The sequence below is a fragment of the Polyodon spathula genome, chromosome 8 (genome assembly GCF_017654505.1).
Source record: "Polyodon spathula isolate WHYD16114869_AA chromosome 8, ASM1765450v1, whole genome shotgun sequence".
NCBI classification, from domain to species: domain Eukaryota; kingdom Metazoa; phylum Chordata; class Actinopteri; order Acipenseriformes; family Polyodontidae; genus Polyodon; species Polyodon spathula.
This window is the reverse complement of record NC_054541.1, coordinates 36041950-36069939: the sequence shown is the minus strand read 5'-3', so window position 1 is coordinate 36069939 and position 27990 is coordinate 36041950. Positions and strand designations below refer to the sequence as shown.

At 35.8% G+C, this 27990-nt stretch overlaps 1 protein-coding gene across 2 annotated transcripts in view; it reads left to right on the top strand.

The window, feature by feature from the left end:
* The window catches only part of plxna4 (plexin A4), a 242437-nt gene that overhangs the window by 107576 nt on the left and 106871 nt on the right, over positions 1–27990 (top strand). For both annotated transcript variants that reach the window (XM_041257784.1, XM_041257783.1), the window contains exon 4: positions 15313–15444. In XM_041257784.1, coding sequence (XP_041113718.1) covers positions 15313–15444 — 132 coding nt within the window. The remainder of the gene's footprint in view (positions 1–15312; positions 15445–27990) is intronic.

Sequence of the window (27990 nt, the reverse complement as noted above, 5' to 3'; positions counted from 1 at the left end):
AAAGGCTACAAGACCACCTCCAAGCAGCTTGATGTTCCTGTGACAACAGTTGCAAATATTATTAAGAAGTTTAAGGTCCATGGAACTGTAGGCAACCTGCATTCTGGAGCAAAATATACTGCCCAGTGTCAGAAAGCTCTGTCTCAGTCGCAGGTCATGGGTCCTCCAACAGGATGATGACCCAAAACACACAGCTAAAAGCACCCAAGAATGGATAAGAATAAAGCATTGGACTATTCTGAAGTGGCCTTCTATGAGTCCTGATCTGAATCCTATCGAACATCTATGGAAAGAGCTGAAACGTGCAGTCTGGAGAAGGCGCCCATCAAACCTAGGACAGCTGGAGCAGTTTGCTCAGGTAGAGTGGGCCAAACTACCTGTTAACAGGTGCAGAAGTCTCATTGAGAGCTACAGAAAACGTTTGATTGCAGTGATTGCCTCTAAAGGTTGTGCAACAAAATATTAGGCTAGTGGTCCCATCATTTTTGTCCATGCAATTTTCATTTGTTTTATTATTTACAATATTATGTTGAATAAAAAATCAAAAGCAAAGTCTGATTTCTATTAAATATGGAATACACAATGGTGGATGCCAATTACTTTTGTCAGTTTCAAGTTATTTCAGAGAAAATTGTGCATTCTTTGTTTTTTGTGGAGGGGTACCAACAAATTTGAGCACGTCTGTGTGTGTGTGTGTGTATGTGTGTGTGTGTGTGTGTGTATATATATATATATATATATATATAATATATATTATATATATATATAGATATATATATATAAGAAATGGCACCGTAACGTTGTTTCTCTCCCTTCAGTGGATTTAAAATGTTGTAATCCTCTGTATCCCACTTTGCATACTGCACTGGAATGTCTTCACTAGACATAGCTGTATGTTAACAGGTTTCCAGAACTGTAAAGCTGTCAATAAGACTTAAATGGTTAAAAAAAAAAAAAAAAAAGGTCTAATCATTTTTTGAGTGTTCTATCCTTCAGCATGTTACTACTAAATGAATTTTCTTCCTGTTGAGATTGAAATTATTAAATATCTTTACCTCTTCTGTTTGACTTTTATGATACTACTGCAGACCTTAATAGCATTTACACAGATGCTTGTGCTTCAGCACAAATGATATTTAAGAAAAGACCAATAATTTCCTTTGGGCATATCTGAGATATGAGCATGCCTCCACTTTTCGGGGAAAAAAGAGGAAAGGGAGTCTGGGACCCCCCCCCCAAACACACACACACACACTAACCCAGTTCTCTCTTATGTTCATGTTGGTAAGTTGAATTAGATGAGAGATGAAGACTGACATTTGAGAGCATTAAGAATCTCTCCAATATCAATATGCAGTATTGAGCGACGAGGCTACACTGCCTGTGTTATGATATGGGCTCTAGGTGATTTTCTCTTATTAGTGTGGTGCTAGTTGTCTGCCTGGACACGTGTAGTGCTGGGAGTTCTTGTGATGAAGAGTTTATCTATAGTGCCCAGGCAGCAGCTAACCTGAAATATTGTCTGTTTTCAATCTTAAAGGAAAATGCTTGAGGACCAAGGTGCATGACAGAGTGGTGTAAGGGCCACAGATACCCAGGTTTCACTGAACACAAACATGGTATCTCCTTCTGTGCAGTGCATTTGAAGCTACTGTTATTATCCTGAACACCCCCAGAAACACGAGTGCTCATTCCCAAACAAAACCCATTGTCCATGGTGGTTGACGTGAAGCCATTTAAGATGTTAGCCCTTTGGGAATGCATGTTTGTTTCAGGGAAAGTGAACTGTCTTTATATTGGGAAGTACTTTGAGTATTATGAATGTGTGACAGTCCTGTAAGAGAAAGCAATAACTGTGGAATTATGGGTAGTTGGGATTTATGCAAATATCGGAATTACAAGTTAGTAATTTTATTAATCTTAACACGTTGTATCTATATAGATATATATCTATATAATATATATATATATATCTATATATATATATAATATATATATATATATTAGAGGGGAGTTTATAAAATGGTGATGGTAATTATGTCTGTCAGTTTACTTTAACTCCAATCAAACAGGCAGCTGTGTCTAGTGGAATGTTCATTTAACCAAAAGATTGAGTTTGAGTTTGTTTTATTGGTACCAACTGCACCTTGATGGAAGACTGTACCACTCCTATAGCTCTGGCTGATTATGAGCATGAAATGCATTGTCCTAGATACAATGTGTCATTGTCTGTAGTGTTTGTGACAGCTAAGAGACTGACAGCTCCATAACTAAATCCACCTTAGCCACTGCAGCTGAAGGGAGCACAGTTACTGGTGCTGTTTCAAAGGAAAGATATTGTCATGCAGTGTTTTTTTTTATCCTTTTCTTAAGCATATTTATTTGTTTTCCTTGTCATTCACCTGCATTTAATACACAACTCTTATAAGATGTTATTGTAATGTTGTCACAGATCTGCTGAATGTTGTTGCACATTTGAGAGCAGACGTTGTAAGGGCAGTTGAACTGAAGGTTGTTTAAATTGAGGCTGTCCACAATTGCTGGACTTCTATGGCTTTTGATGTCTAGCCCAAAGCTACTGCCTGATCCCCATGTCTGTCAATTTTTTATTTTATTTGGGTTAACACAGAACCAGTACAATGGACAGTCACAGCAGAGGATTAGAGTCACAGAAAGTATCAACATTCTTTTCAGGAATGCAAAAGTTTCATCCTTTTTTTCAGCTCTGGTGTCCGGTGTTCAGAGATTCACTTCCACTAGAAAAATATCCAACCATCATACAGCTAGTATATAATAAACTATAGCAAGTATGGAAATATAGTTGATTGGGTTTCTTGAAAAACAAAATGTCGTAAGGAGACATTGGTTCTGTTGTTATCATTGTCAATTGTAATTAGAGTGACTCATGAGTGAACTTAGAGTATTGTATTTATTGATTCCAAAGATTCTATGCATAAAGAACTGTGACAAAGTGCCCTCCGCTGTGTATATTATCTGTTATATGTTGCGTGTGGTGTGTTAAATGTTGGTGTATAGTCATTGGTACACGGGATATAAATTGGTCTGTGTAACACAAGTGTTTAAAATGTATATTGTATTTAGGCACGAGGATTGCACAGCACTTCACGTGCAAGTAAAAAGTAATAATATGTGAGCACAGGGAATTGCACTTTATTAATTCACGTGCAGTTGTACTGAGACTCCAACTGAATGATTGATTAGCAATCGAGTCTTGGTACAGCTGCATAAAAGCAGCATGTTTTCACTCACTCTGGGTTGGGTGTTCGGTGAGTGGAGAACGGGATAGGAGACGGAGGTAGTAATTGTGATAAGAATAGTAGTTAAATATCTGCTCACCGTGTTTGTCTGTATAGTCCATTTTGTTTGTCTTTTTTGCTTTGGCGATGAGTGCCGTGTCTTGTGTTTTTGTTTGTTCCAACCGTTTATTTTCTGTGTCTGTTCATTCATTAAATGCTGAGCGAGACCATTCGCTCAGCTCCACCAAACATCACCTCTCTGTTGTTTATTTCCTCACTCTGGTCTGACTCCACCCACTCTGGCTGTCTTTGTGACACGAACACATTGACATTTGGCATGCAATGTACCCCCAAGCATAATAGCAATTAAATAACTGGCCAGGTTACCTGTCCTACTGGGAGTCGCATGTGCCTAACCTCTTCGGTAGTCAGAGAGAGGCTGAAAGTCGATCAGTAGCGTGTCTCAATAAGCTCCCAGTATTTATCCCAAGCTGTAACAAAGCCCACATACCAAAAAAGATTGTCTGCTCTTTTAGTCCGGTGTGAACCACAAATGTATTTCTTGGTACTTTTTCAACTCCAAACCTTGCAGAAGCAGTTTCCTGTTATGTTGCAAAACAGACATTTTAGCACAGGCAGTGTTTTTCCACTTTTGCAAGTCATTGAACTCCAATATTCAGTTCCTTACTGATCATTATTATTTTTTTACACCACAAGTTAGAGGTTTTAATACCATATGGGAGATGCTCCCTCTCGTTCGATTTGAGTCCTGGGTTAATTTTTGTGGGTTTGGAGGAAAAGTTTCCTGAGATCCTTGTTGTGAAGTTTGGTAGTCTTCACTCTGAATTAGGGGCTAAATAGCTGTTGTGCTTGCTTTCAACAAATTAGTCCAGGAAACTACCCACTGTGTTGTCAGGTGTTATGTTTAGAGAAAGCAGACACAAATCATTTCTAGAACCACCAAGCATGTTCCAAAAACAAGAGTGGTTGTTAGAAACAAACATGTTGGATAGACTTAATTATACAGCCTTTAAAAAAAATGTGACTGAGAAAAATGAAGTCTTGTGCATCATTTCTGATGGCTAGCATTTTAAATAAATTTCAGCATGGGTGGAGTAGAAAGCCCAATAAACAAACAGGAGTTCAGATAGTCGAAGCTCCTGCGCTAGTTAAAAAATACCACTTGAACATGAAATAAATAATTCTTTAAACTTGGTGCCCCTGTCAAGAATAAAAAAAAATAGGTACAATAAAGTATTGGTAACTGTATTTTTTATATATTTAACTATTGTGTTGGAAGTTGCTTTGCTATTTCTGGTCAGCTTTGCATTTCCCTCTGCACGCAGGGGTTTCTAAAAGGGCTATTGTAAGTGAATGCTTTAACCTCTTCAACTACTACTTGGACAGATTCAACCTGCAAGCTTTTAACATACCATACCAACATAATTTAACTCAGGAATAACTACAGGCCCCATTTTCTTAGCAATGTTTTGCTCTCTTGCCCTTATTTCTGTTTTTTGATTTTTTCCCTCAATCCTGTTGAACACAGTTTTATTTCTTTTATTTCTTCTTTTTTATTTTCATTGTTTTCCTTCCTTCTACCATATTTCACTGTCACTTTCTTCTTTCACTTCCCTAGCTTGTTTTCTGTAAGTCTGCCTTTTACCCTTTTTCAATTACAGTTTAATCTTTTTTATACAGAGTGTTATATATTGAGCCCCGTTTCGGTATTTGTTAAATGTCTACTTTAGATTCCTTTTCATTTATGCAGGCTCTCTGATGAATGCACTTTTAAGCCCTGTGCTATTTAAAGCAATGTGATAAACAACATAATTTCAATTGAGTTAAAAGCGAAATTCATGAGGTAAGGCCTTTTTTTAGTCACAGAATCAAGTTTAAACACATTTTTAAAATGTATTTTTGGAATAATAATAAAAAAAAAACAACAACACAGCGTTCTCAATCTCAAACATGTACAGATCTTGTGCTTGTCTGAGTTTCAAGGCATTGGGTAAAAACTACTACAATTTTGATTATTTAAAAGTAATAATGTATATGTGAATTTTAACTTGTTTAGAAATTAGAACAATACAATAGTAAGGTGAATTATAATCACAAATACAAGTGTGAATAGAAACTTTATTGATGCCCCATTTGGTCTGAGTATTGCAGGCTATCAATGCTATAATAATGGCTTATTTATCTTAAACATAGCCTACTCCCACAAACACTGTTTTTTAAAGGAGTTAATAATGAATAGGTTAAATATACTCATAAATACATTGACTTACAGCTTGGCTTGCATGCTGAGAAGTGTTTCTCAAAAATCAGATCTTCCTTTTACAGTCTCGTATCAATGTACAAGACTGTAGAATCCCTTCGATGTCTTCAGTGTGCCAAAGATATATCAAATATATTCTTTGGTGTCTTCTTTTGGGGATTCAAACAAAGTAGATTTTGTGTGTGTCATTCATACAAGCGACACACATCTTTTTCCTTAAAGTATAAATTCAATAATCTGTTTTTATCTGTTTTGTTTCTTTCTGAAATTTCACACAACTGAAATTAAATGACTAATACAGTTTCTCAAACAAGAGTATTTCGTAAAGCAAAACTAGAAGCCTACTGTTACATTAGAATTCTGCATTATGTATCAATTTTTATATGTTTATACCCCAAGCATGGGGATAGTGAGATACATTTTTTGTTATTCCACTTCAGCAAACCAATACATTCATCTGAACACTACATTTATAGCACTTCTATCCTGCAATACTCAAACCAAAAAGGGCTTCAATAAAGTTTACATTCCCACTTGTATTTGCGATTATTGTATTCTAATTTCACAGACTTCTAACTTGTGCAGCTTGATCGTTATCATTGTAAAGTGTTTAAATTTGCATATACTTTATTGCTTTTAAATTATTAAAATGTAAGTTTTTACCTTATGCCCTTACACACAGCCAAGTGCAAGATCTGCACATGTTTGAGATTAACAAGGCTGATTTTTTTTTTGTTTTGTATTCCAAATCCCCAAACAATTTAGCATGTATTTGCTTTAAAGTGAAGTTTGCAACATTGGCATAGTCATCATCATCTTTCTGAGATTTAAAACCAAACATATATATTAGACATTTTCTGTTGGAAGTTTTCTGAGATGGTTTTAACAGTTATGACAATTTAGGTGTCCCAACCTGAATCAACAATAACTTGAAATTTGTGTATTTTATTAACATGTCTGCTACCTCTAAATATAACATTAGCTCTGTTTCAACTGGTATCATGAAAAAGTAGATCACTGCAAACTACATTTACTGTACATAAACGTAAAATATGGATGAAGCCCCAGATTCTTATACAGTATACTCTATTACTTGTATGGAATCCTCCACTATCTCCTTCAAACCTCACAAGAAAGGTACAGCCTGCAGCTTATATTTCACAACTGACTGATAAGTAAATAATTTTACTTAAAACTGAATAATTGCCAATATATAAAAAATATTTTGGCATGGTCCAAAAAAAAAAAAAAAAAAAAAAAAAAAGCCAACATTTTGAATTTTGATTTGTAGTAAAAAATGAACTTGAACTTTTTAGTTTTTTTTCTGGTTTATTTTATTTTATTTTATTGTCAGGGATACAGAATATAGACTGCCTAAAGCTTGTAGTAATTTTCCTCTGGAGTCCCAGTTACCTACTGGCTTTTATTGAATAGAGCTTTGTAGAATCTTGCTCTGATGATGCAGTCCACATAACGAGAGGAATTTGTAAACAGAAACCTGAGCTCAGTGGAGAAAGTAACTGCTCTAATTATGGATGCCAACAACACTTCAGTAAGCAGACGGCAATCGATGTGCACATTTGATACCTGGGTCTATTATATCGGCCAATGCTGGTTGTATCACTGAACTTTTGAACTTTTATGCCTGTAACCTTTTTTTTGTCAAAATCTCTTTGTGTGCAGCCCCCATTGGTCAATCTAACATACAACAACAGTGCAAAAACAACTGCTTGGCAAAAGGTTGGCATGGGACATTTACTTGTGCTTTGACAACTGGCTTCAAATCTAAAGCCAAATGGAGATAGAACAAGAATGTACAACTTATTTTGTTAATGTTATATAGACTGCTTAGTGCCACATTGTGATCTACCTCATTAGATTGGTTGGGAATGGGAACAGTATTTTATTCAAATTATTAATGTATGTTTTCATACATGAAAACTCATTCTAGTTTTTCCTTAATCCTGACACCTAATTTTTAAAAAACTTATTTTCAGCAAACATAATTACCATGCAAAGTGTAAGAACCTATAGCAATTTGAAAATATGCTGATTTTAGAAAGTTACACTTAAATTGATTCCAGTGTGCTCAATGTTGTCCATGTTGTTTCTGCCCATCTTTCTGAATTGACATATGTATCAGGGCCTGGAAATAATGCATTCCTTATTTATAAGAGAGAGTCATTTCAGTTTTATGTTCAGTGCCTCTAGTATTGCCGCTGATATTTACTCCTTGTCATACCATTTAACTGCCTTGTTGTCCATTTAGGTTTTCACATTGCATTCCTTCATTTATTCCTGCTGACAGATTTAATAATTTCCATCCCCTTGTCACTCCCCTGTCATATTGAAACTGATTGGATTAAGTTTCTCATTGTACATGCAGATTCATGTCATCTCCAGTCTGCTGTCCGCACGCACGTCCCCGTTAGTATGAATTTCTAATCACAGGGCGCTGAGAGGAAACATTATACCGACTTGATAGTATTATTGCAAAAACGGTCCTCTGTCACAGGGGTGTGCTTGGGTGGCAGTGCTGAAACTAAATCTGTCTGCATCATACACAGAGTCCCTCCAGACACAAGCACCAGATGCATTATTTAGTTCTTAAAGGCACCGTAAATATTTTTTTTTTCTGACTCAAATACAGAGCACTGTTCAGACAAATGCAGTAGTATAGTATGCACTGTAATGATATTTAATTGTACAGCATTACTACTGTGTCAAATATTTTTAGTATTAATATAAAAGCATATGAAACTGATGCCTGTTGACAAATGTGTTGTCAATATTAAACTTGAATAATGAAATAAATGACTCTCGGGACTCACCATGTATAATGAAAAACAAAATGACACTGGATATGTAAACCAGAATGAGAGAGGCTGAAATAGTTAGTCAATTGAATAAACGGGTTTGCCCACCAATTTTATTGTCAGTGTTCAACTTGTGATGGGGGTCTAGAGCTGACTCATGCTCTTGTGTTCAGTATCCTTCTGGTCAGCAGAGCGAAGCAAGTGCAAATAGAGTGGAAAACTGGAAGAGTTTTCAGGACCTTGGTCAGCGACCAGCGGAGCTGTGTTCAACACAATCCTAGACATATCTGACTCAGAGTGCAACCAGTTAATGTAAGGACTACATTAGGTGATTTGTTACCGAATGCACTGCCTCCAGTAATCCACATATGGTAACAGAAACCATGTCTGATATCTGACATTTATAGTTATTTATTTCAATTAATTGTTATGTTTCAAATATCCAGCAGGTGGCATTGGGGTATATGCATATGGCTAAGGAGGTTGTTTGTTCTCATGGCTAGAGGGAAGCTCTGTTGTGATATCCTGTTAAGGTAACTTGTGAAATCCAATACTGTTCTGTTCTAAAACCTAATAGAATTGAATTTTAGAAGATAATTAAAGTCATAAATCACCCAGAAATACATAAATAAAAAAAACAGTGATAACGTCAGTTATGGATTTCCAATTTGGCATTACTTTTTTTTCTGTATAAACAATGCAATATCCAAAGCTGCTGTGTTCATCATTATTTCATTAAGTCACCACAGCATTTTTGTCATTCCTGTGCTGTGGGAAATTGCTGTTAAAACACTAGAAGGGAATTGGCTAACCAGCCCTTCTTTGTTATTGGACTATTAAAGAGCAACTTGGTACAGGTATAAAATATCAGTTATCTTAACTTGGAAATTCTTCTGCTGTTTAGATTCACTTTGGATCCTGGTGACTTTTTTAAAAACTGAGAAGTTTCCAGTAGGAGTTGAAAACTGAGCAGTCAGTGTTTTTTTTTTTAATTTATTTTTTTCTCTTCTAACTCACGGGTACGCACATTTCTGTGACACACAAAGAGGCCTATAGGGAATAAAAGGACAACCCATAAAGATAAAACATGGATCAATATACAGTTCAAAATAGTGTTAAAATGCTAAATTAGATCAATATTTACAAGAATAACAGAAAAAAAAGTATTCTGATAACCATGAGATGCTTCCCAGAGACACATGAGATGCTTCCCAGAGACCCATGAGCAACAGGCAGAACTGTGGCAAAATAGGCAGTGTATTGAGGCAACTGCAGAGCACTGACATCCTCTGGTATTAGATAATACCCAGAGGAAATAACAGATCACTGACCTTTTAATTTCTCACTACTCAGGTGTTTTTTGACAGCGTGGAGGTCGGGAGATCATTTAGGTTAGTCTTCTGGCGTTCCCTTTTATTTGAAGTAATATTGGAGAGATAAGACCTTTTTTGCTTAAGGATAAACCTAGATTACCAGGCCTGTGAGTTCCCAGTGGATGATTTCTATCACATATTACATTCTAAACAGGTCATCTTTGCTTGGGGGTCCCAGTGGCTTGCTCTTGAAGGAGTTGAATTGCATTACCTTTGGGATAGACACTGTCTGTATCCTGTCTCTTCCTTGCCCTGCGAAACTTATCTGCTCCTCTGCCCTCTTACTTTTGGGTGATACTGGGAAAATGGTCAAGCCATGTGTCTCCCATGTTTTAAATATTTTCAGAGTTTCTCAGTGGAGAAATCAAATAGATTGGCCTTTTCTGGGATATGCTTGAGAGGTCCTATGGCCCGTTTTACAGCTCTTGTGTCATAACTAAGGAACTAATGTATTCTTTTTGTGTCTGTTATGGATCACAAACAGGTATTACAGCAGCCATTTTTAATTTAGTGGTTTTTTTGTTTGTTTTTTTTACAATAACTGTATTATCTTTAATTTTAAAAGAACTATTACGTTTCAATTACTGCAATTTAATATATTAGTGCTGGCCTGTGTTTCTTGATGTGTATAATAGAATTATGCTGCTGTTGACTTATGATTATATTGGCTTAATATTATCTCTAGTAATACCTCCATGGTCAGTTTTTTTTTTTATTAAAGCAGTATGGACCCATATGATCGGTCTGTCCATCTTCTCCAAACTTTTATCCTCGTGCAACGCTTTGCCGTTATGTTACAAAAAGCATGATTTATTTTCTGAAAGATATATATTTATTGTGGTTGGTGCCGCATGCTATTTTGTCATGCAGGATAAATAGGCATTTGAAACATTAAGATTTCACCTTTTCCAAATTAGATGTTTTGTGCAGATTTTTCTAAAAATAAATTTCCGATGTGTCATGACTAACTGCCCTGTCAGTACTGATGTCAGTCACTTAGAATGTCTTCTGGCCCCTGTCTCCTTAGAAATCATTAAGCATGGGGGTTTATATCTTTTCAGAACCTGTTAGGTCATCTCAAAGAGCATGTTTCAAAAGAAATAGACAGGCCTTCTTGGCATCCTATGATGGGTAACAGAACCTTGAAATCACAAAGTATTAGTTTTAAGTATCAGTCCATCAGAGTGAATTGTCCTTTTTAAATATTCCAGTCAAGATGAATTGATGATGGTTTTGAATACAGGCAATGTTGACTCTGTTTTGTAATTTTTGTTTCTTGTAATGGCATAAGAAAAGAAAATCAGGCCGGTAGATACGTGTTACCTGTTTCAGTTTTCTGAAGCATTTTATTTGTGGTGCCTGCATGCTTATCAGTGGGAATGCATCTACATGTTGCTAGAAATTTATTAACTAACTCTGTAGTAATAAAACAACTATGTTATTAATTAAAAATACATATTTTAGTTGACTGAACATAGTACATTTGCTATTACAATTACAAGTGACTACTTCTCACTTAGGCAAATGTATCACACAGGTAAAGTGGTGCGTTGCATGGTTTATCCAAAATCAATGGAGTACTGAGACATTGGTCACTCATAATAAGACCTTAACATCATTAAGCAGTATCATTTGTGTCTTAGCAACATAAATGTGTGTCAATAGATACACCCACTGCCTTGCATTATATTCATAATGAGAGGAATTTGTATTAAAAAGTAATAAAGTATTGCATCGGTTGTTTCATTATCCCAGTGGATTTGATTACAAGCTGGTATAGATGGTTTTTGCTTTTGGCCTTTTAGATGTACTGTTTTCCTACAACACATTTATACTGGATTTCATTTTTCTTTTCAGACATTAGAATAATCTGCTAAGCACCTCTGGGTTTCTGTGCTCAGGGTCTCTAGACACCAGCTTAGAGAAACTGGTTAGATATATACTGTACTGTTCTTGCTTCTTGGGTCTTTTATGATCAAGGTTTGGCTTAAGTACTTGCTTACTCTGTTTAGCAGTCCTGTAGTAGTTCAATACTTGAAGGCTGTCCTTTTGAGCACCCTTTTCTACTCAATCCAGTAGTGCCCCATTGGATTTTTAACTGGAGATAGTCTGGGACACGGACCATTTCTACCCCTGGGTTAAAACATTGAATCAATATTCAACATCAGCATTCAGCTTTGCTACACTGGGGGAATACTGTTGACATTATTGGAGGATGTCAGTGTTCTGACTAACCCCCACTGTACACTGTATGCACTGTCCTCTGATTTACTTGTTGAAGAGAAGTCTGTACTTTTGGTATTTAAACTTTGTATATAAAACCGTACCAAGAAGGCTTCTGAAGATTGGAAGGATTTTGTTGCAAAGTACATTAGAATATAAAGGATGCTTTTTAATATAGTTTTAATGTAAAGAGTTTTCTTTTAAACCCAGTGTCAATACTGTATGCAACTGTATACTCCACAGGTCCACCTGCTTAGCAGGAGAAAATCCATACAAAGCTGGTGTGATCACTCCATTCAGGCTACTCAGGATATGGCACATGGCAAGGGTTTTTTTTTTTTAAATCAGAAATATACAAATGTGTCTGTAATATGAACCCAGAGTTTCTGTTGTATGTCTTTGCCGATTTGAGTAAAAGCGTTAAAGAGAAGGAATTTTAGAGATGTGCCTTTTTCTAAAAAAATAATACCGGTACGTGCTGCATAAACTAAAAATCTTATTTCATAACAGACATAGATTAATCAAAAAGAGTCTTTGGCCAGCATCATCGCTGCATGAAACACCAGCCCATGCTGTTTTCACAACTGATGCACAGCTGCTTTCATACCTTCTGGTCTCTGTGACATAAGCAACAAGCAATTACAGTGCCTATAACATTGAAAGTTTAAGCTCCAATGTAATTTCATATATATATATATATATATATATATATATATATATATATATATATATATATATAAACAATATTGACACTATATGACATGTACATTATGACATAAGTCAGGAATTTGACTTGGTTGAAAGTCAACAACATTGTATTACCTGTTTGTATGAATAAAAAACAGTTTAACAGAGTGGTTATTTTTAATACATGGGAATGTTTATCCTTAAACTCTTTAAAATGCAATAACATATTGTACTGTAGGGATGTTAAGATAGTCTTAATGCTCAGGCCACTGAAGTACAGTAAATCCAGCTTGTTTTTTTTTATGCCGGGGTGAACAAGCTTAGTTTCTTCTAAAATGTGAAAACAGAACATGCTGAAGGAAGATCATTTAGCAAGTTGCATCATAAGTGTCTCACTGCAGGGAAGGATTATTCTCAAGCAAACAGGCTGCTACTATTATTGTTTACTGAAGTAGCAGTAGTAATAATAATAATAATAATAATAATAATAATAATAATAATAATAATAATAATAATAATGACACTAGTCTATTCTATCAAACTCAATGCAATTGTTTAATATTAACATGTGTCTTTACTCCCTCTTCTAACAAAAGAAAAAAAAAAAAAACATGGTTGTAGAGGTTTTGCTGTTTCCTAATTTTCCTACTAGGTGGATTGGATGGGAACTGGGAGCACACTTGAATGACTTAAATACTACAGAACAGCTTATACTACAGTTAAGTTTCACTCTAGAACATCTGCAGTCTTTTTATTTATTTATTTTATTGAACACCGTTTCATATTTATTGACTTCAAGATAGGTATTTGCTATAGAAAATAATCCTTATTTGCACCTTTTCAGGAATCAAATCTGATGTCTTCTGCTACGACATCTCCATGCTTGTTATGCATCTCATTGCGTGATGCACTCCCTCTAGTGGGAATGATTAGAAGGTCCTTCATTCATTTAAAGCCTGTAGGGGTCCTGATTTGAAATTAGCGATTTAAGGATTAACAACTGTTGTTCAAAAGCAGTATAAAAAAGGCATTTTAAAGGTCATTATTACACAAGCAGTAACAAACATATTTTTTTTAATTATTATTATTCGTAAGAGCATATAATTATGTAAAAATATTATTAGAATTTGCTAAACCTGTACTTTTTGTTTTTTTTGTATAAAGATTGTTTTTATGATATTATAACGTACAGCAAACCTGTAAATTTAAATATGTCTAGCTAATAGAGTTAAAATTAATGTCCTTAATCAGATAATTATCTAATAATGTTGGGACAAGTTATGTTATGTGATTTCATGTGTAATTTGTTTTAGATTTTGCCTGCTTAGGAAGGTTTCGAATTCAATTCACAAAGCCTGAATAGTTCCATATTATTAGTGTAATTTCACTGATCCAGATACTGCTAAATGTATATGACATGTTGCAGCACATTATGTATCTGCTCTAGGAGGATCGTGTTGAATGAGGCCAAGTCTGTGCAACACTTGGTTTCCCTCCTTTTTGCTTTGTGAAGTTTGTTTGTTTGTTTGTTGTGCTCAAAGATTCAGATCACCAGCACTGCAATGCTAACTCCTTCCTTGAGGTGTTTTAGAAGAAGAATTTCCTTCAAGAACAGCTTGTTATGTGAATGAATTAATTGTCTAAAAAAACAGGAAAGCCTGAATCGGTATGACTTTCAACAAAATGGCCTTAATGATGTGAAATAAAGAATTTAATAAAGCTTGTGCTTCCAATGGTTAACATATCCAAATGATAATGTAAAAGGGTAGTTTGGAGACCCTAGCCTTGGTTAAGTAGTGAAAAACAAGACAATAAACATGGGAGGTAAAATAATAATAATAATAATAAAATAATAATAATCAGTTTAATGCTTTTGATTGTGTTGATTTAAGGGATATGCAGGTTTTGTTCCTACGGTATATGACATTTATTTATTTATTTTTAATAATTGTGCTCTGCATATAATATTTTCTGAGCTTTGTTGCTATACTACATTAAAAAGTCAAGGAAATACAAGAGTCAACATTCAACTTATTTTCAAAACTGACCTTGACTGTTAAATACAGGCCTGTATGCTGTAGTTTTGGTTTTCCTCGAGACAAAGATGAAAACTAAAGTGAAACCTGAAACTAACTGGTCATCAAAGACACTGAACGTTTGTGACTGCTAAAGTATTCCTTTTTTTATATATACCTGAATTGCGACTCGGTTTGTGACTGACTTTGCTACAAACAACATGAATCAGTGAGGACATGATGGCAATGCACCTGGTAAAGGGAGCCTGGATTTCAAAGCAGGCATCTTGTTTCTGAACAAAGCTTGAATGGCCCATTAGGGCATCAAGCCCAGCATCTACTTTAGTAAGGTGCAACATGAGAATATAAAAATGAATCTAAAACAGATGTTTGCTTTATTGGCTTTGTGTTCACGTTACAGGCTTTTATCTGAGACTGTGCTGCTAATGAAAGGCAGTCTGTAGCAGCCAATAATAATCAAATTGGAAATAGGCTTGATATTGTTAGATGTCCGCGGGGGTCTAGAGGGGTCAAACATTTTCCAGGCTCATGATTTAAATTGGTGCACTCTATCTCCCTTAGCCCTATGGAACCTGCTATACGCACGCAAACAATTGGCTATCTAATTTTAGTTCTAATAACCTCTTTGTTTTGTTTCAGATCAGAGTTGATGGGCCTTCCCAGGGTACCCTGCAGTATGAGACCGTTCAAGTGGTGGAAAATGGTCCAATTTTGCGAGATATGGCCTTTTCAGTGGATCAGCAGTACCTGTATGTCATGTCTGAAAAGCAGGTGAGTCATTTGCTAGTTGGTTATCATTACATGAGTGATTTCATTTTTTTGGTGGCTCTGATGGATGTGCTGTAAGTAACCCGGCCATTAGAGTGGGCTAAATCACTCACTTGAATTGCAGAAGCAGTGGGGTTTTGTTCTATATATATATAATTTGGAGCATAAGCCCACGCTAATGGGAAATAAGAAGAGGCATTAATCTGCTTGTGAAAATGTTGGTGCAGTAGCATGCTGGGAAGAGATTACTCTATCATAGATTTGTTTATGTACCTACCAACCTGCACAGTGACTACCATAGTTGCCCTTAGATTTGAAAGCTGTAATCCGGAGAGAAAGTGTTTGTGAACACAGAACCAATGTGCAACATTTTCAAAGTCATTGATCCTCTGACGTCATACCTGCTCTATACTAGGATGCAATGTAAGGCTGCTTATTACAATGTCGGAAGCAAAATAAAACAGCATTTTAATCAAAATGTTGTGCATTTCCAAGAAAATAGTACTGGGAAAGTATTGAATAGTAAACAAAAAAATCAGGTATAAGTCCGTAAAAACCGAGGTTCAGTTTAAAAAAAAAAAAAAAAAAAAAAAAATTAAATCATCAAATTTTTCAGTAAAATTCGGAATGAACCGGAAATGTGGAACACTGGGCTGTGACAACTGAACCCATTGCTATATGAATGGTAAATGTCCCATATGAGCCCTATATTAATGGTAAATGTATAACTTGTTTAAAATAAGTATGCACAGTAGTGTGTGTTTATGTCTAATGTTGGATTACCCAAGAGCAAATATGAGAAAAGCAATACTGAACATTTTAAGACGTGGTTTTACCCCAATATACCACCTCCTGTCACTGATAATTTGTTCTGTGAGCTTTAGCCATTTTGCATCACTGAACGAAAGAAGTTGAGCCTTACAAGCACAAGTTTAAGCAGTGCTAAAGGTAGTTCTGTTTTTAAATGTATTCAAATGAATGTTGCCCCCCCCCATTGGTTGCAGTAATTGTACACAGTTTAATTACAGTGGTGCTAAATTGTCTTTTACAACAGAAACATTTTCTCCCTTTGAATCAAGTTTAATTAACAGGAGTGTTATTTCTATTGCTAAATTTGTAAGATGGTAAAACCCTAGCCCTAGTTTTGTGGCTGTCATACACAAAAACATGATGACAGATTTTACAAGCAACGAATACAGTGACATGTTCATTATTTTTGTTTGCTGTGATTCCAAAATAATTCCACACCTCTGATTTACCTCACAAAGTATTATCCACTGCATGATATAAACCCTGCGCTATCTTTTGTTTCACCTACGCGAACAGAAAACGCTTTTGGTGATTCAAATTCAGACCTGCAAATTATTAGTTTTTGACCCGCACCCGAACCGCAAACTGGGAAAAAGTTCACATTCCGACCCAGACCCGACCCGCTTTTGCGGGCCACCCCCAGGTGCTCGACCCGACGCAGGACTCTACCCTACCCTTCAAGTTCTTGCTTTAATACTTGAGGATGGTTTCTGTTTCTGATGTGCAGATACTTTAAGTATCTTAGGGAATAATGTTCTGAATTATTTCCTGATCTGGTTGTGGTTGCATTTGAGTCTCCCCTCTGACCGTCTCTTGTCAAGGCCATGTTTGCTGCACTGTTGTATTGAAAAGATGACATTTGCTATCTAAAGAATCTTTAGTTCCTCAAGGGGAGACTTGGAAACTGGTGATTATATTTTTAGCCTGGCAGCACTGTAATTCAGGACTTCATTAAGTAGCTGTCTCCTACCATTGTAGTGACAAGCTGGGCACTTCTCTGCCACGTTTTCTGGTCACTTACAATGCAATATAAACCAAGTCACCTGTGATAATGCTCAATTTCCACTTGACTGTAGCAAGTCGTGCAACCAGAACAAATACCTTAGAAATGCCAGGTATCCATCTGATGCCTGTCAGGTGTATGGTTGCCCATCAGTGTAGAAACTATAGATTTTTTGTGGATAGTCTGGTGGAAATTCAGGGTCACTTACTCCAGCTGAGCAGTCTGGTGGCATTAAGTCTTATTTAGGAGAAAGATTCTGAAATGGCATTCCAAATAGGGCAAAACTTATGTATAAGCAATTTAGTGTTCAATTCATATTGAGTTATATCACTTTCTACTTCTGTAGACCCATTTATTTCTATTCCCTGTATTTTCAGGCCACCTGTTCCTCTTAGGCAAATAAGCAACAATAGTAATCTTGAAGTGTGTTTTTTTCTGCACATATTTTTTTTTTTTCTCCTTCTATTTGTTCACACATGAGAATACCCAAAGACTATTTCCTACTGGGGAATGTTGTGCTTAAGCAAAAATGCATTATTGTTTACTTGCTATTTTAGTGGTTCAGGACAGTCTCCCAGTTCCAGTACCTCTGATTAAACTAAAGACCTGTCCTGACTCAATCAGTCACAAAACTCAAGGGCATCAGTATCCCTGATGAAAAATGTTACAATGTAGATGATAAACATTAAACACATACGCTAATGTCAACAGGGTCTTGAATAATATTTCAACACAAAGCACTTGATAAATTCCTTCATATGGTGTAGTTAATTAAAACACAGAGGAGTCTCTCGGCAGATATGTTTTTTTTTTTTTTTTTGTATCACAACGTGCATAGTAATTTACCTCATCTCTGCACAGATCATTTATTTTGTACGATGACAGCGAATACTAGATAATAGCATTCAGAGGGGAATAGGATGACAGTCTTTTACTGAGACATCATTTATTTATTTATTTATGCTCCAGAATAAAAAAAGTTTACAACCCCAAAATAGCAAGTTCAACACATTTTGTTTTTGCTTTATTTTTTAGGTTATATATTTAATTATTACTTATAAAGATTGAGTACAAGTTTACATTTCTACCACACGGTATATACAGTACACATTTTTGGAGACATTTTTTCAGGTGTGGATATTATCTTTACCACTAATTTTCAAAGTATAACACACATTATTTTACACGTTTTTGGAGAATCTATGCATATTAAACTCGGGTTTACTGTGTTTGCTTTGAAGTATAAACGAGAGATGTTAAGTCATGTGCCTTATGCATCTATTTGTATGTTAGCTTGATTGCATTGGCATCAGATGACAATGTATTGTTTTAACATAATTATTAACCAACACACAGTTCCCTACTAAATTATTTAATTAATTTTGTATTCACCTGAAGTAACCACTAGTTAATTATATATAGAACACTGTCATAGTTCATTATGAATTCATGTATATTTAATCAGTATATTAAATTGTAATTCCTTACTAGCTCCAATGTAACAGTTGTGTATTTACTTAAATTCAAATAAATTGTTATTAAAGGTAAAACTATTGTTTTTTAATATTTAGCACCGTTTCATGGTATACAAATTATAAATAAAGCCAGGCCATCTTACTGCAAATTTTACTCTTCATAGCTTTTTGAACCAGAATACAGCTGTTTTTTAAATGTTGTGTTTAACAGCATTTTCTAATGGTTTGTCTGTGAAATAATATAAAGCTTGAAGACAGATTGAGATGCATCTTCTCATCAGTGAACACAGATAAGGGTTCCAGATAAACATCAGTGTGCACTTCGGGGTGCCATTGTCTCGGTTTATACATTTTCTCATGGCTTCTCAATGAGTGTCCATGTAGTCATCACCATGGTGTACATCTGCCATCCGTCACCTGTCACCACCAACAGCAGCACTGCAATAACTTGAGTACATTTTTACAAAACAGCCTGAAACTTGTTAGAAAGACATGCAATTGTGTGGCAGTTCGATTGCAAGTTTCTAAGTATCTGAAATGTACCTTCAACATTTAAAACCATTATGTTATGTTTTTTTTTTCTACAATGTCTATTCATTTATAGAGCTCACCACAGAATATCTGACTTGATCAAATGTTGACAACATATGAATCTTTGCTAGAGTATATCCTTGTGTGTTTTACAGTAGAATAGTGTAGGTGGTTGGATAGGATAAAATCTTATTTCCAACCATTCAATCCATTTAATGATGGCATCATCATTTAAATACGAGTCATTATACACTGTTTCTCCATTTATTATTAATAGTCTACCAAGTGTACATGTTCACACTTGTTTTAAGTGGTTCATCGTTTCTAGATTATCAGCAATATATTAAACCAGCATTATGCTGTTATACTGAAATGATGCATAATTTTTCATTATAAATTCATTGCAACATATTTTTTTTTTATTTGAATGTTCATATTATTCTATCTTGTATAGAAAAAAAATGATTTAAAGTCACTTATCTTTATTGTAACTGGATTGTTTTGTTTTAGCCAGGCGGTGTTTAGCATATTAAAAAAAGAAAAAGATTGTTGCCTGACTGAAAACAATATCTTCAAATCATGTATTTGTTGTCAATCCAGCTGGGCTATGGTAGGTGCTTTAAGAGGCCATTACTGTTACAGATATTTGTGTCCATTGATTTACTCATTAATTTGACACCTGAGTGCGAAGGATGATGTAGTCCTAATAACGCTATGAATACGCCAATGATTAATTTAATCATTCCAAAATAAAAACATTCTACTTAACCAATAATTGACTTAATTGTTTTATATTCATCTGCTTAGAGCTGAATAATGGTATTATGTGTTTTCTTCAGCACATCATAAGTGAGTCCCACAATCCAAAACAATTGTTATTTGAACATATGCCATCCATGAGTCCAAGTGTATGAACTGGACTGGTGGACATCCAGGCAGAGTGATTGCTAGGATATTATGGCCTAAATGTTGATGGTACAACCAAGTTCAAAATACATTTAAATTGACAGAAGAAAGTTTCCATAAAACCAAAAGAACAGCTGAACATGATCGCTGTGTTTTGAATGCAGCTTCCCTGCTGTTCCAGACAACTAAATGCACACGCTCCCAGACCCTTTCGTCATAACAGACAAACACTTCAAAACAGGCAGCCCTCTGTCTTACTGCCCCCCGTGGCCCATGAACAAGCTGAACCATTTCTGTAAGCTTGCAAAAGTGGGTTGCATGGAACAGACTAGATTAATGGAAGAGGATGCATTGTGGCTCAATAAGCCCCCCCTGCAGTTTATGCACAGTTGTAATTTTGTGAGCACTTCCAACTGTTTGTCTGCACATGCTCAAAAACAGGAGATTGCAGCAAACCATTCAAATGACATCCTACTGGGAACTGATCAGGACAGTGCTGTGAGGTGCTCCTGTTTGCTTCTCTGGGTAGCTGTAATATGCATCAGAGCCTTTCCACAAAACTGACGTTTTTTTCTAACCCTTTGAATAACTCTTAAGATGTATATGTTCATTGAACCTCATTCTGTAGCTATCCATTATGCTTTGTATTTCTTTTCATCTTAAGTTGTAATGTAATTTCAACTGAACTGTCTATTCCAAAACTTGACCCTTGTGCACAGACATTTATGCTCAAGTGATAACATATTTGCTTTCAATAAACGGTGGCCCATACTTAAAGCTGACTTAAATACCCTTTTTGGTACTGATTCATCACTGATGTTGGGATTGGTTTTCAGTGATTCCCAACCTCTTCCAAGCTAGTGACTGCCTTGTTCTTGACCATTACCAGTACAGGACCAAAAACATACAGCCTAATTAGAGTAGTTTAGAGACGTTTAGACTGTCATGTACATATTGAATACAATCCTGCAACAAAACTGCAACAAGCATTTGTTTTAGGCAAAATGCCCATGGTATCATTTTATTATGATCAATAGTTCTTAATATTCAGAATAGATAGACCATTTGGAAATAGAATACAAGGAGGCAATATGCATTTGTTTTTATTTTTAGGAACGAACAATTGTACAGGGTAGCAAGTGAACAGTTTTAATGTGTAGAAATGGGTAAATTAAGTTGCATATGGAGATTTTTATTTTATTTTACCTAAGAACTTCTATTATAGCTTGTAGGTATAGTGTCTGAAAATGTACTTACAAGTTCCTTAAGCCTATTTCTGCTCGGGAAGATCAGTCGTCCACAGAATCACAGACATGCAGATTGGCTCATATATGGGTTGTGTGGCTTAGAAAGAGTTTAAAGTCTTCTGGGATAAATTCATGACCTGTCACTGTATAGAGGCTCATGATGTAGGGTCCTGCCACCCAGCCCATTGATTACTGCACTTGGTTAGTCAGTTAATGGAATATTGCCTGTTTCTAATATAATTAAAACAAGATAAATACATGACTTAAAGGGCAACATTCCATGAGTTCAAATAGAGATTTGCACGTGGTGTTCTTCAGAAGGTTAATGTTCTGTGGCTGTGTGGGGCTGACAGTCCTTTTGCTTATTTTCTGTAATGCTCTTTCTATGGGATACGACTACATGACCTTCACTATTGATTTGCGAAAAAAAACTGGATTTACATTTCAGTGAAGAAGCTAATAACTAATTGAGTTATACATCCAAGACAAGAAACAACAAAAGGCATTCCCCCCAGGAAAATGGACATGAGAACAGATTAGTCTGATTTATTTTGAGTAAAGGGAGAAAGGTTTTGTGGTTCACAGAGGCCACTTGATCAGGGTTTGACAAAATCTTTCATTTTTTAATGACCTTCATTGTATAAAAAAAAAAAAATCTAAATTGGGAAGAAGAAAAACTGAAAATAACTTGAGACAAACTTAATAAAATAACTAAAAAGCATTTTATTAAAAGCATAAAAATAAAATAATTGATTACTTTAGTTAGTCACAGGCGGCGGAACTGTGGGGGCAGGAGGGGCTTCACAAACCAAGTTCGCTTTTATGTCGGAGGTACCTAAAGTTTAAATGAAGAACAGTTTTCCGGTAAAGCCCTAGGGAATGCTCACATCATCACTTGTATTCCTGTACAGACAGTACAGCACGAATTCAGACAAAAAGAAAGTCTGCATCAGTTTCATAAAAGGTGCTATCGACCATGCTTGGCAGTATATGAAAAATTTAGGAAGCGCATTTTTGTTTGAAATTGAATGTGTATACACTGTAAATATACAGGCATGTCTGGGCTCACTTTTGTGTTACAATTTTATTTACCTTGAAATACTCTAAGTGCACTGGTCAGTCTTTTTTTGTAAGCGATTTACTGTAAAACATTTGTACTTATACATGTATATAAAATTGCCATTAAAAAATAATTCTAGTTTCACGATTCTGCAATTTGAGATTGGTATTTTTATTAAATAAGAAAACGAAATGCTGTTTGTAAGACTTTTTAAATGACCTTCATAATTAAGGCACTAGAACAAAATTTCTGTGAATTTTCATGCTTTTTGTTCATGCTTTTTGTTGCAATTGAGCTACATTTTCTGAAGATCTCGCCGCGATTTATAAAGGACCTTAATTATTTTCAGTTTTCCGATCGTAAAAAGCTTCCACCGCCACTGTTTGAATTATTGGTTAACTTATTGGTCAGTGGGGCTCCCTCGTTGCTCTTTGCTCCATTACACTCCAGGGCTCTGATCCATTAGTATAATGAATCACTGACACCCCTGCATTGTAAAAACAGTTTTTTGCAAATGTGGGTGCTATAGACCTACACTACAGCACAATGTCGACGTAACTGACAAATTTAAAAACAAGTCTTTAAAAGCATTTTAATCTAAAAAATCCTAGCAGCTGTTGGTGAGCTCTGTTGTATGCAATGGTAAACTGGGCCCATGGTGGTTTTTAATTGTTTTGGCTAAATGTCTTCCACTTTCTAATTTGAGTGCAAGAACATACATACTGAAAGTTATGTTAACTGTACCATAGAGCCTAGGGAAATTGAGAGCAACACATTGAAAGGCTACTCACTAGTAGGGTAGGATTCCCTTGAATTTCAATTATAATCGAAATATTTAATGACAATCACTAGGGTACCATGTAATCCTTACCTGTGAGCAAGACTTTGTGAAGTCTTGTTATTAGTATTATTGTATCCCTAGGTATTTCGTATATGTGGAACCAGGATAGAGAGTGAAATGTATTTCGCCCACCTATATTGTATATTGCCACCTGCATGCAAAATATATTACTGATAAAGACCCCTCCTACCAGTATTTTAAAAGGTGATATATATATATATATATATATATATATATATATATATGTGTATCTGAATTACAACATACATACTATTTCTAAATATTGTTCTCTTCTCTCGTGTTTATCTTTTTGTTTTTTTTTCCACAACACAAATATCCAACTGTATGTCTTGCCTTTCTTATAGAAAGCCCTAAAGACCAGATAAAATATAATTGTCGAATTAGTATTGATATGTTTGCATGTGCTTCTGGAACCAAATATGCAAGGCAGAGTGCAAATCCAGTTAGGAGAGAGAGGGGGCGGATCGAGGCGAGAGACATCATTGCATTTTCCTCAGCCTCCCTCAGGCCCAAGGAGGTCTTGCTTATCCCGTACAATGCATCTTGAATTACTGTAAAATTCACTTAAGAGGAGCTGTCTTGGCTTGAAAGCAGGAGTTTACGTTGTGGAAGATTCTCCCTTGCATACTTTGTATCTGCTTTTTCCATCGAAAAGAATAAAGTTAGTTGTGTTTCATCTTCTTACTTTGACTGCCTCTAATTTCTGCTCACAAACTGCTTGGTGTTCATCTTGTAGTTAAACATGTCAGTTCTTGAGTTTAAGCTCCCATAGTGGCTCTGTTTTATTGCAACGTAATATTAGATTGAGACCACTGATTTAGATTAAAGATTAGTGATTTTATTAGACTTCAGCTCAGTGGGATCACACACTTCAATCTCCTTCAAAATTATTATTATTATTATTATTAGTAGTAGTAGTCGTAGTAACAGTATTGCCAATATTGAGGTTTAATGGGCTTTTGTTGTATACATAATAATAATAATAATACATTAATAATAAATCATGTTATTTGCTGAAAATAACAAAGTTGTTAAATAGAAGTATTGTCTGTGTAAGACATTCACTATGTTAACAATAATAATAATTATTTATTAAAAACAACTCCTTGCAGCTTTGTAACCCTACCTGACAGCCTCTCTGAAATGCCAACCATTTTTCAGATTGTTGCTGCCAAGTATCATACGCTGTGTTGTGCCCTGAATCATTTTGAAACAGTTGGTTTTAAAGTAAAGCACTCAGCTGTAAGCAACCTTTACCGTGACAAACCAGTCACAGGTGTTCAAGACTGTAACCTATCCCCCACCTCCATAAGGGATGTTAGGAGTGCCTGAGAGCATATTTATCATGGGCTTTGCAGAAGTATGCTAACACTTGTCTTGGAAAGTGAAACGCTTGTTTGAATTTCTGTTACTAAAACTTCCTTCTGAATCCGCACAAAAAAATAATCCCTATCTTGTCAGAGACAGTTCCACAGCGGTGTTTTAAAACACTGTCTTGTTTGCTTTCACAGACCCAATCAGAACTAATCTTGAACTACCTGTCAGGTAAAGTAGTCCAAGATGATTGGTGTCTATAGGGTATAACATGGAAAAGAATTGCTTTCTTAAGACTGACCAAGACGCAAATACATGATGGTATGATTTAAGTGCCTATACCTCTAATTACATTGAACCTAAAGGTAAAATGGAAAAGCAAAAATGAACACTTAACTGTGCTCCTCCACAACAGGTTAGAATAGATCTGATGAGACAAGTATTGCAGCTTGTATCTTTTTATAACAACATTGCCTAGTGCCATTAGATTTTGGAGGGCTGTCAACCCAAACTGTAAAAGGTGATGGAAAGTCAACATACCTTTGGCTGAGCTGACATTGGTGTTTGTACAGAAGGGAGAGCTGGCAGAGATTTGTGTGTGCTATTAAATAGCAAGCAGTGTTCCAGTCTGGACATGAGGCTCGTTTCCTGAACTTATTTGTTGATTTTGGTTTGGCCAACCCCCCGTGCAAACACAGCTATGAGGCAGTGATAAGAACATCGACACGTAAATGTGTAAACAAAGCAAGGAAAAAAACTTCAGTGACCTTTTAAAAAAATCAACTGAATTATTTATTTTTATTTGACTTAAGCATTAAGTTAAATATATAGTTATTCTATTGCTATTTTTTTTTTTTTTAATATAGAACTAACGATAAGGTCACACATATGTTTCCTTACACACACCAAATCATTCTTATACAATACACACAATCTTTGTTTTGAATAGCAATTCATTCGGCTTCCTACTCTCAAATCTACGATCTGTAATTTTGAAAGTTAGTGAGTACAGCATTTTTTTGAATGGCAGAGTGCTTGTACTGAATGTTTTGCTTTAACAAATAGTTATACTGCATAATTAGGATTTGCAAATAAATTAGCTGAAATTGCTAACACAACTGCAGTGTAAAAGTATTACTGAAAGATGAGCTTGATATATTACATTTTTGTATGACTACATATCCTGGTCTAAGTAGAAGTCAGCGAATTGGATATGTGTTTTGATTGTTGTATTTTGTTATTTTTTCAAGGACCTTTTTTAGTTTAATGAAACAGAGTAGAAAGACCCTAACAGGAAGCAGTTCTTTAAGAAGGCATGTAAGGTGCTGAACATTTCATGCTGAATATCTATATTTATGTGAGAATGTAGGACACCCCTTCGTTTGGATCAGCTGTGCTCCTTAGAGATAATATTATTCAGCCTCTTTTCCATTGAGCCAATCATTAGAGAAGACTTGGATTCATTGGGCCCTTTTTAAAGTCTATTTGATGGATTCATTAAACAGTTCTTGACTGTTGTTGATTTAATACAAAACTATTTTATCAATCAAAACATTCTTTAAATAACTCTTGACTTAACATTTTGTGAATGGTGCCCATAAACTGAAAGAAGTTTGTATTGTAAATCTTTAACCTATCCCGTTATTATTTTCTCATGTTGCTGTTTGTCAATTACCTTCATTCTATACTCTAAAAACTTTTGTATAGGTCTATCTTCTAGGTATTTTTAGGGGGTCCTAAAAAGGGGGGAGCGACTTATACCCCGGTGTGACCTATAGGCTTTTTCCTGAAATTGTTGTTACTTATACACCGGTGAAACTTATACATCACTTTTTACGGTACCTCTCTCAGAGCCTGAGAGATGCATTAACAATAATCTAATGGATTGGTAGGATAATGTCTCATCTTTGCAGTTTTTCCACTCTGGCGCTCCTACAATCTCAGGAACAGCAGTTTTACCAGTTTTGGCTCCACTTTATTTTTTGCTTGACAAATTTTATCTACTCCATACATTTCTATGCCTCCAGGCAGCCAGCAGGACTGTCCAATTTTCCGGGCCGTATAAATGAGTCCTGTGTTATCTACTACAATTACTAAGATATTGTTCCAATCTTCCGGCATTCTGAGTGTACGCGTTTAAAATTGCTACAGGCAACAGCAAAATAACATCTGTACCTATTCACATTGTTTTTGTTTTAATGTGAAGTGGTCTTGATTTGATTGTGTCTAAGAAAGTTACTGGAGGGGCTGGGAAGAGAGGGGTTAGGAAGGCAAATCTGAGACGCCTCATGCCGGTCTAACCAGTTCTGGTCATTTAAGGCAAAAGATAGTAGAGTCATAAAAGTCAAACTTGTCTACTTAGACATACAGTACTGTGCAAAAGTTTTAGGCAGGTGGGAAAAAATGCTATAAAGTAAGAATGCTTTCAAAAACATTTTTGTTAATAGATTATATTTATCAATTAACTAAATGAAAAGTGAGTGAACAGAAGAAAAATCTACATCAAATCCATATTTGGTGTGACCACACTTTGCCTTCAAAACAGCATCAATTCTTCTAGGTACACTTGCACAAAGTCAGGGATTTTGTAGGCATATAATCAGGTGTATGATTAAACAATTATACCAAACAGGTGCTAATGATCATCAATTCAATATGTACAATGGCTTGCGAAAGTATTGACCCCCCTTGCTTCACTGTGGGGATGGTGTTCTCGGGGTGATGAGAGGTGTTGGGTTTGCGCCAGACATAGCGTTTTCCTTGATGGCCAATTTTAGTCTCATCTGACCAGTACCACCTTCCATATGTTTGGGGAGTCTCCCACATGCCTTTTGGCGAACACCAAACGTGTTCGCTTATTTTTTTCTTTAAGCAATGGCTTTGGAATAAAACTGGGTGATGAACAGCCAAACTCAGCTAACAAGGTGAGGTTGCTGAAGACAGCTTACTGTCAAAAGTCATACACCATGGCAAGACTGAGCACAGCAACAAGACACAAGGTAGTTATACTGCATCAGCAAGTTCTCTCCGAGGCAGAAATTTCAAGGCAGACAGGGGTTTCCAGATGTGCTGTCCAAGCTCTTTTGAAGAAGCACAAAGAAACGGGCAATGTTGAGGACCGTAGACGCAGTGGTCGGCCAAGGAAACTTACTGCATCAGATGAAAGACACATCATGCTTACTTCCCTTCGCAATTGGAAAATGTCCAGCAATGCCATCAGCTCAGAATTGGAAGAAAACAGTGGGACCCTGGTACACCCATCTACTGTCCGGAGAAGTCTGGTCAGAAGTGGCCTTCATGGAAGACTTGCGGCCAAAAAGCCATACCTCCGATGTGGAAAC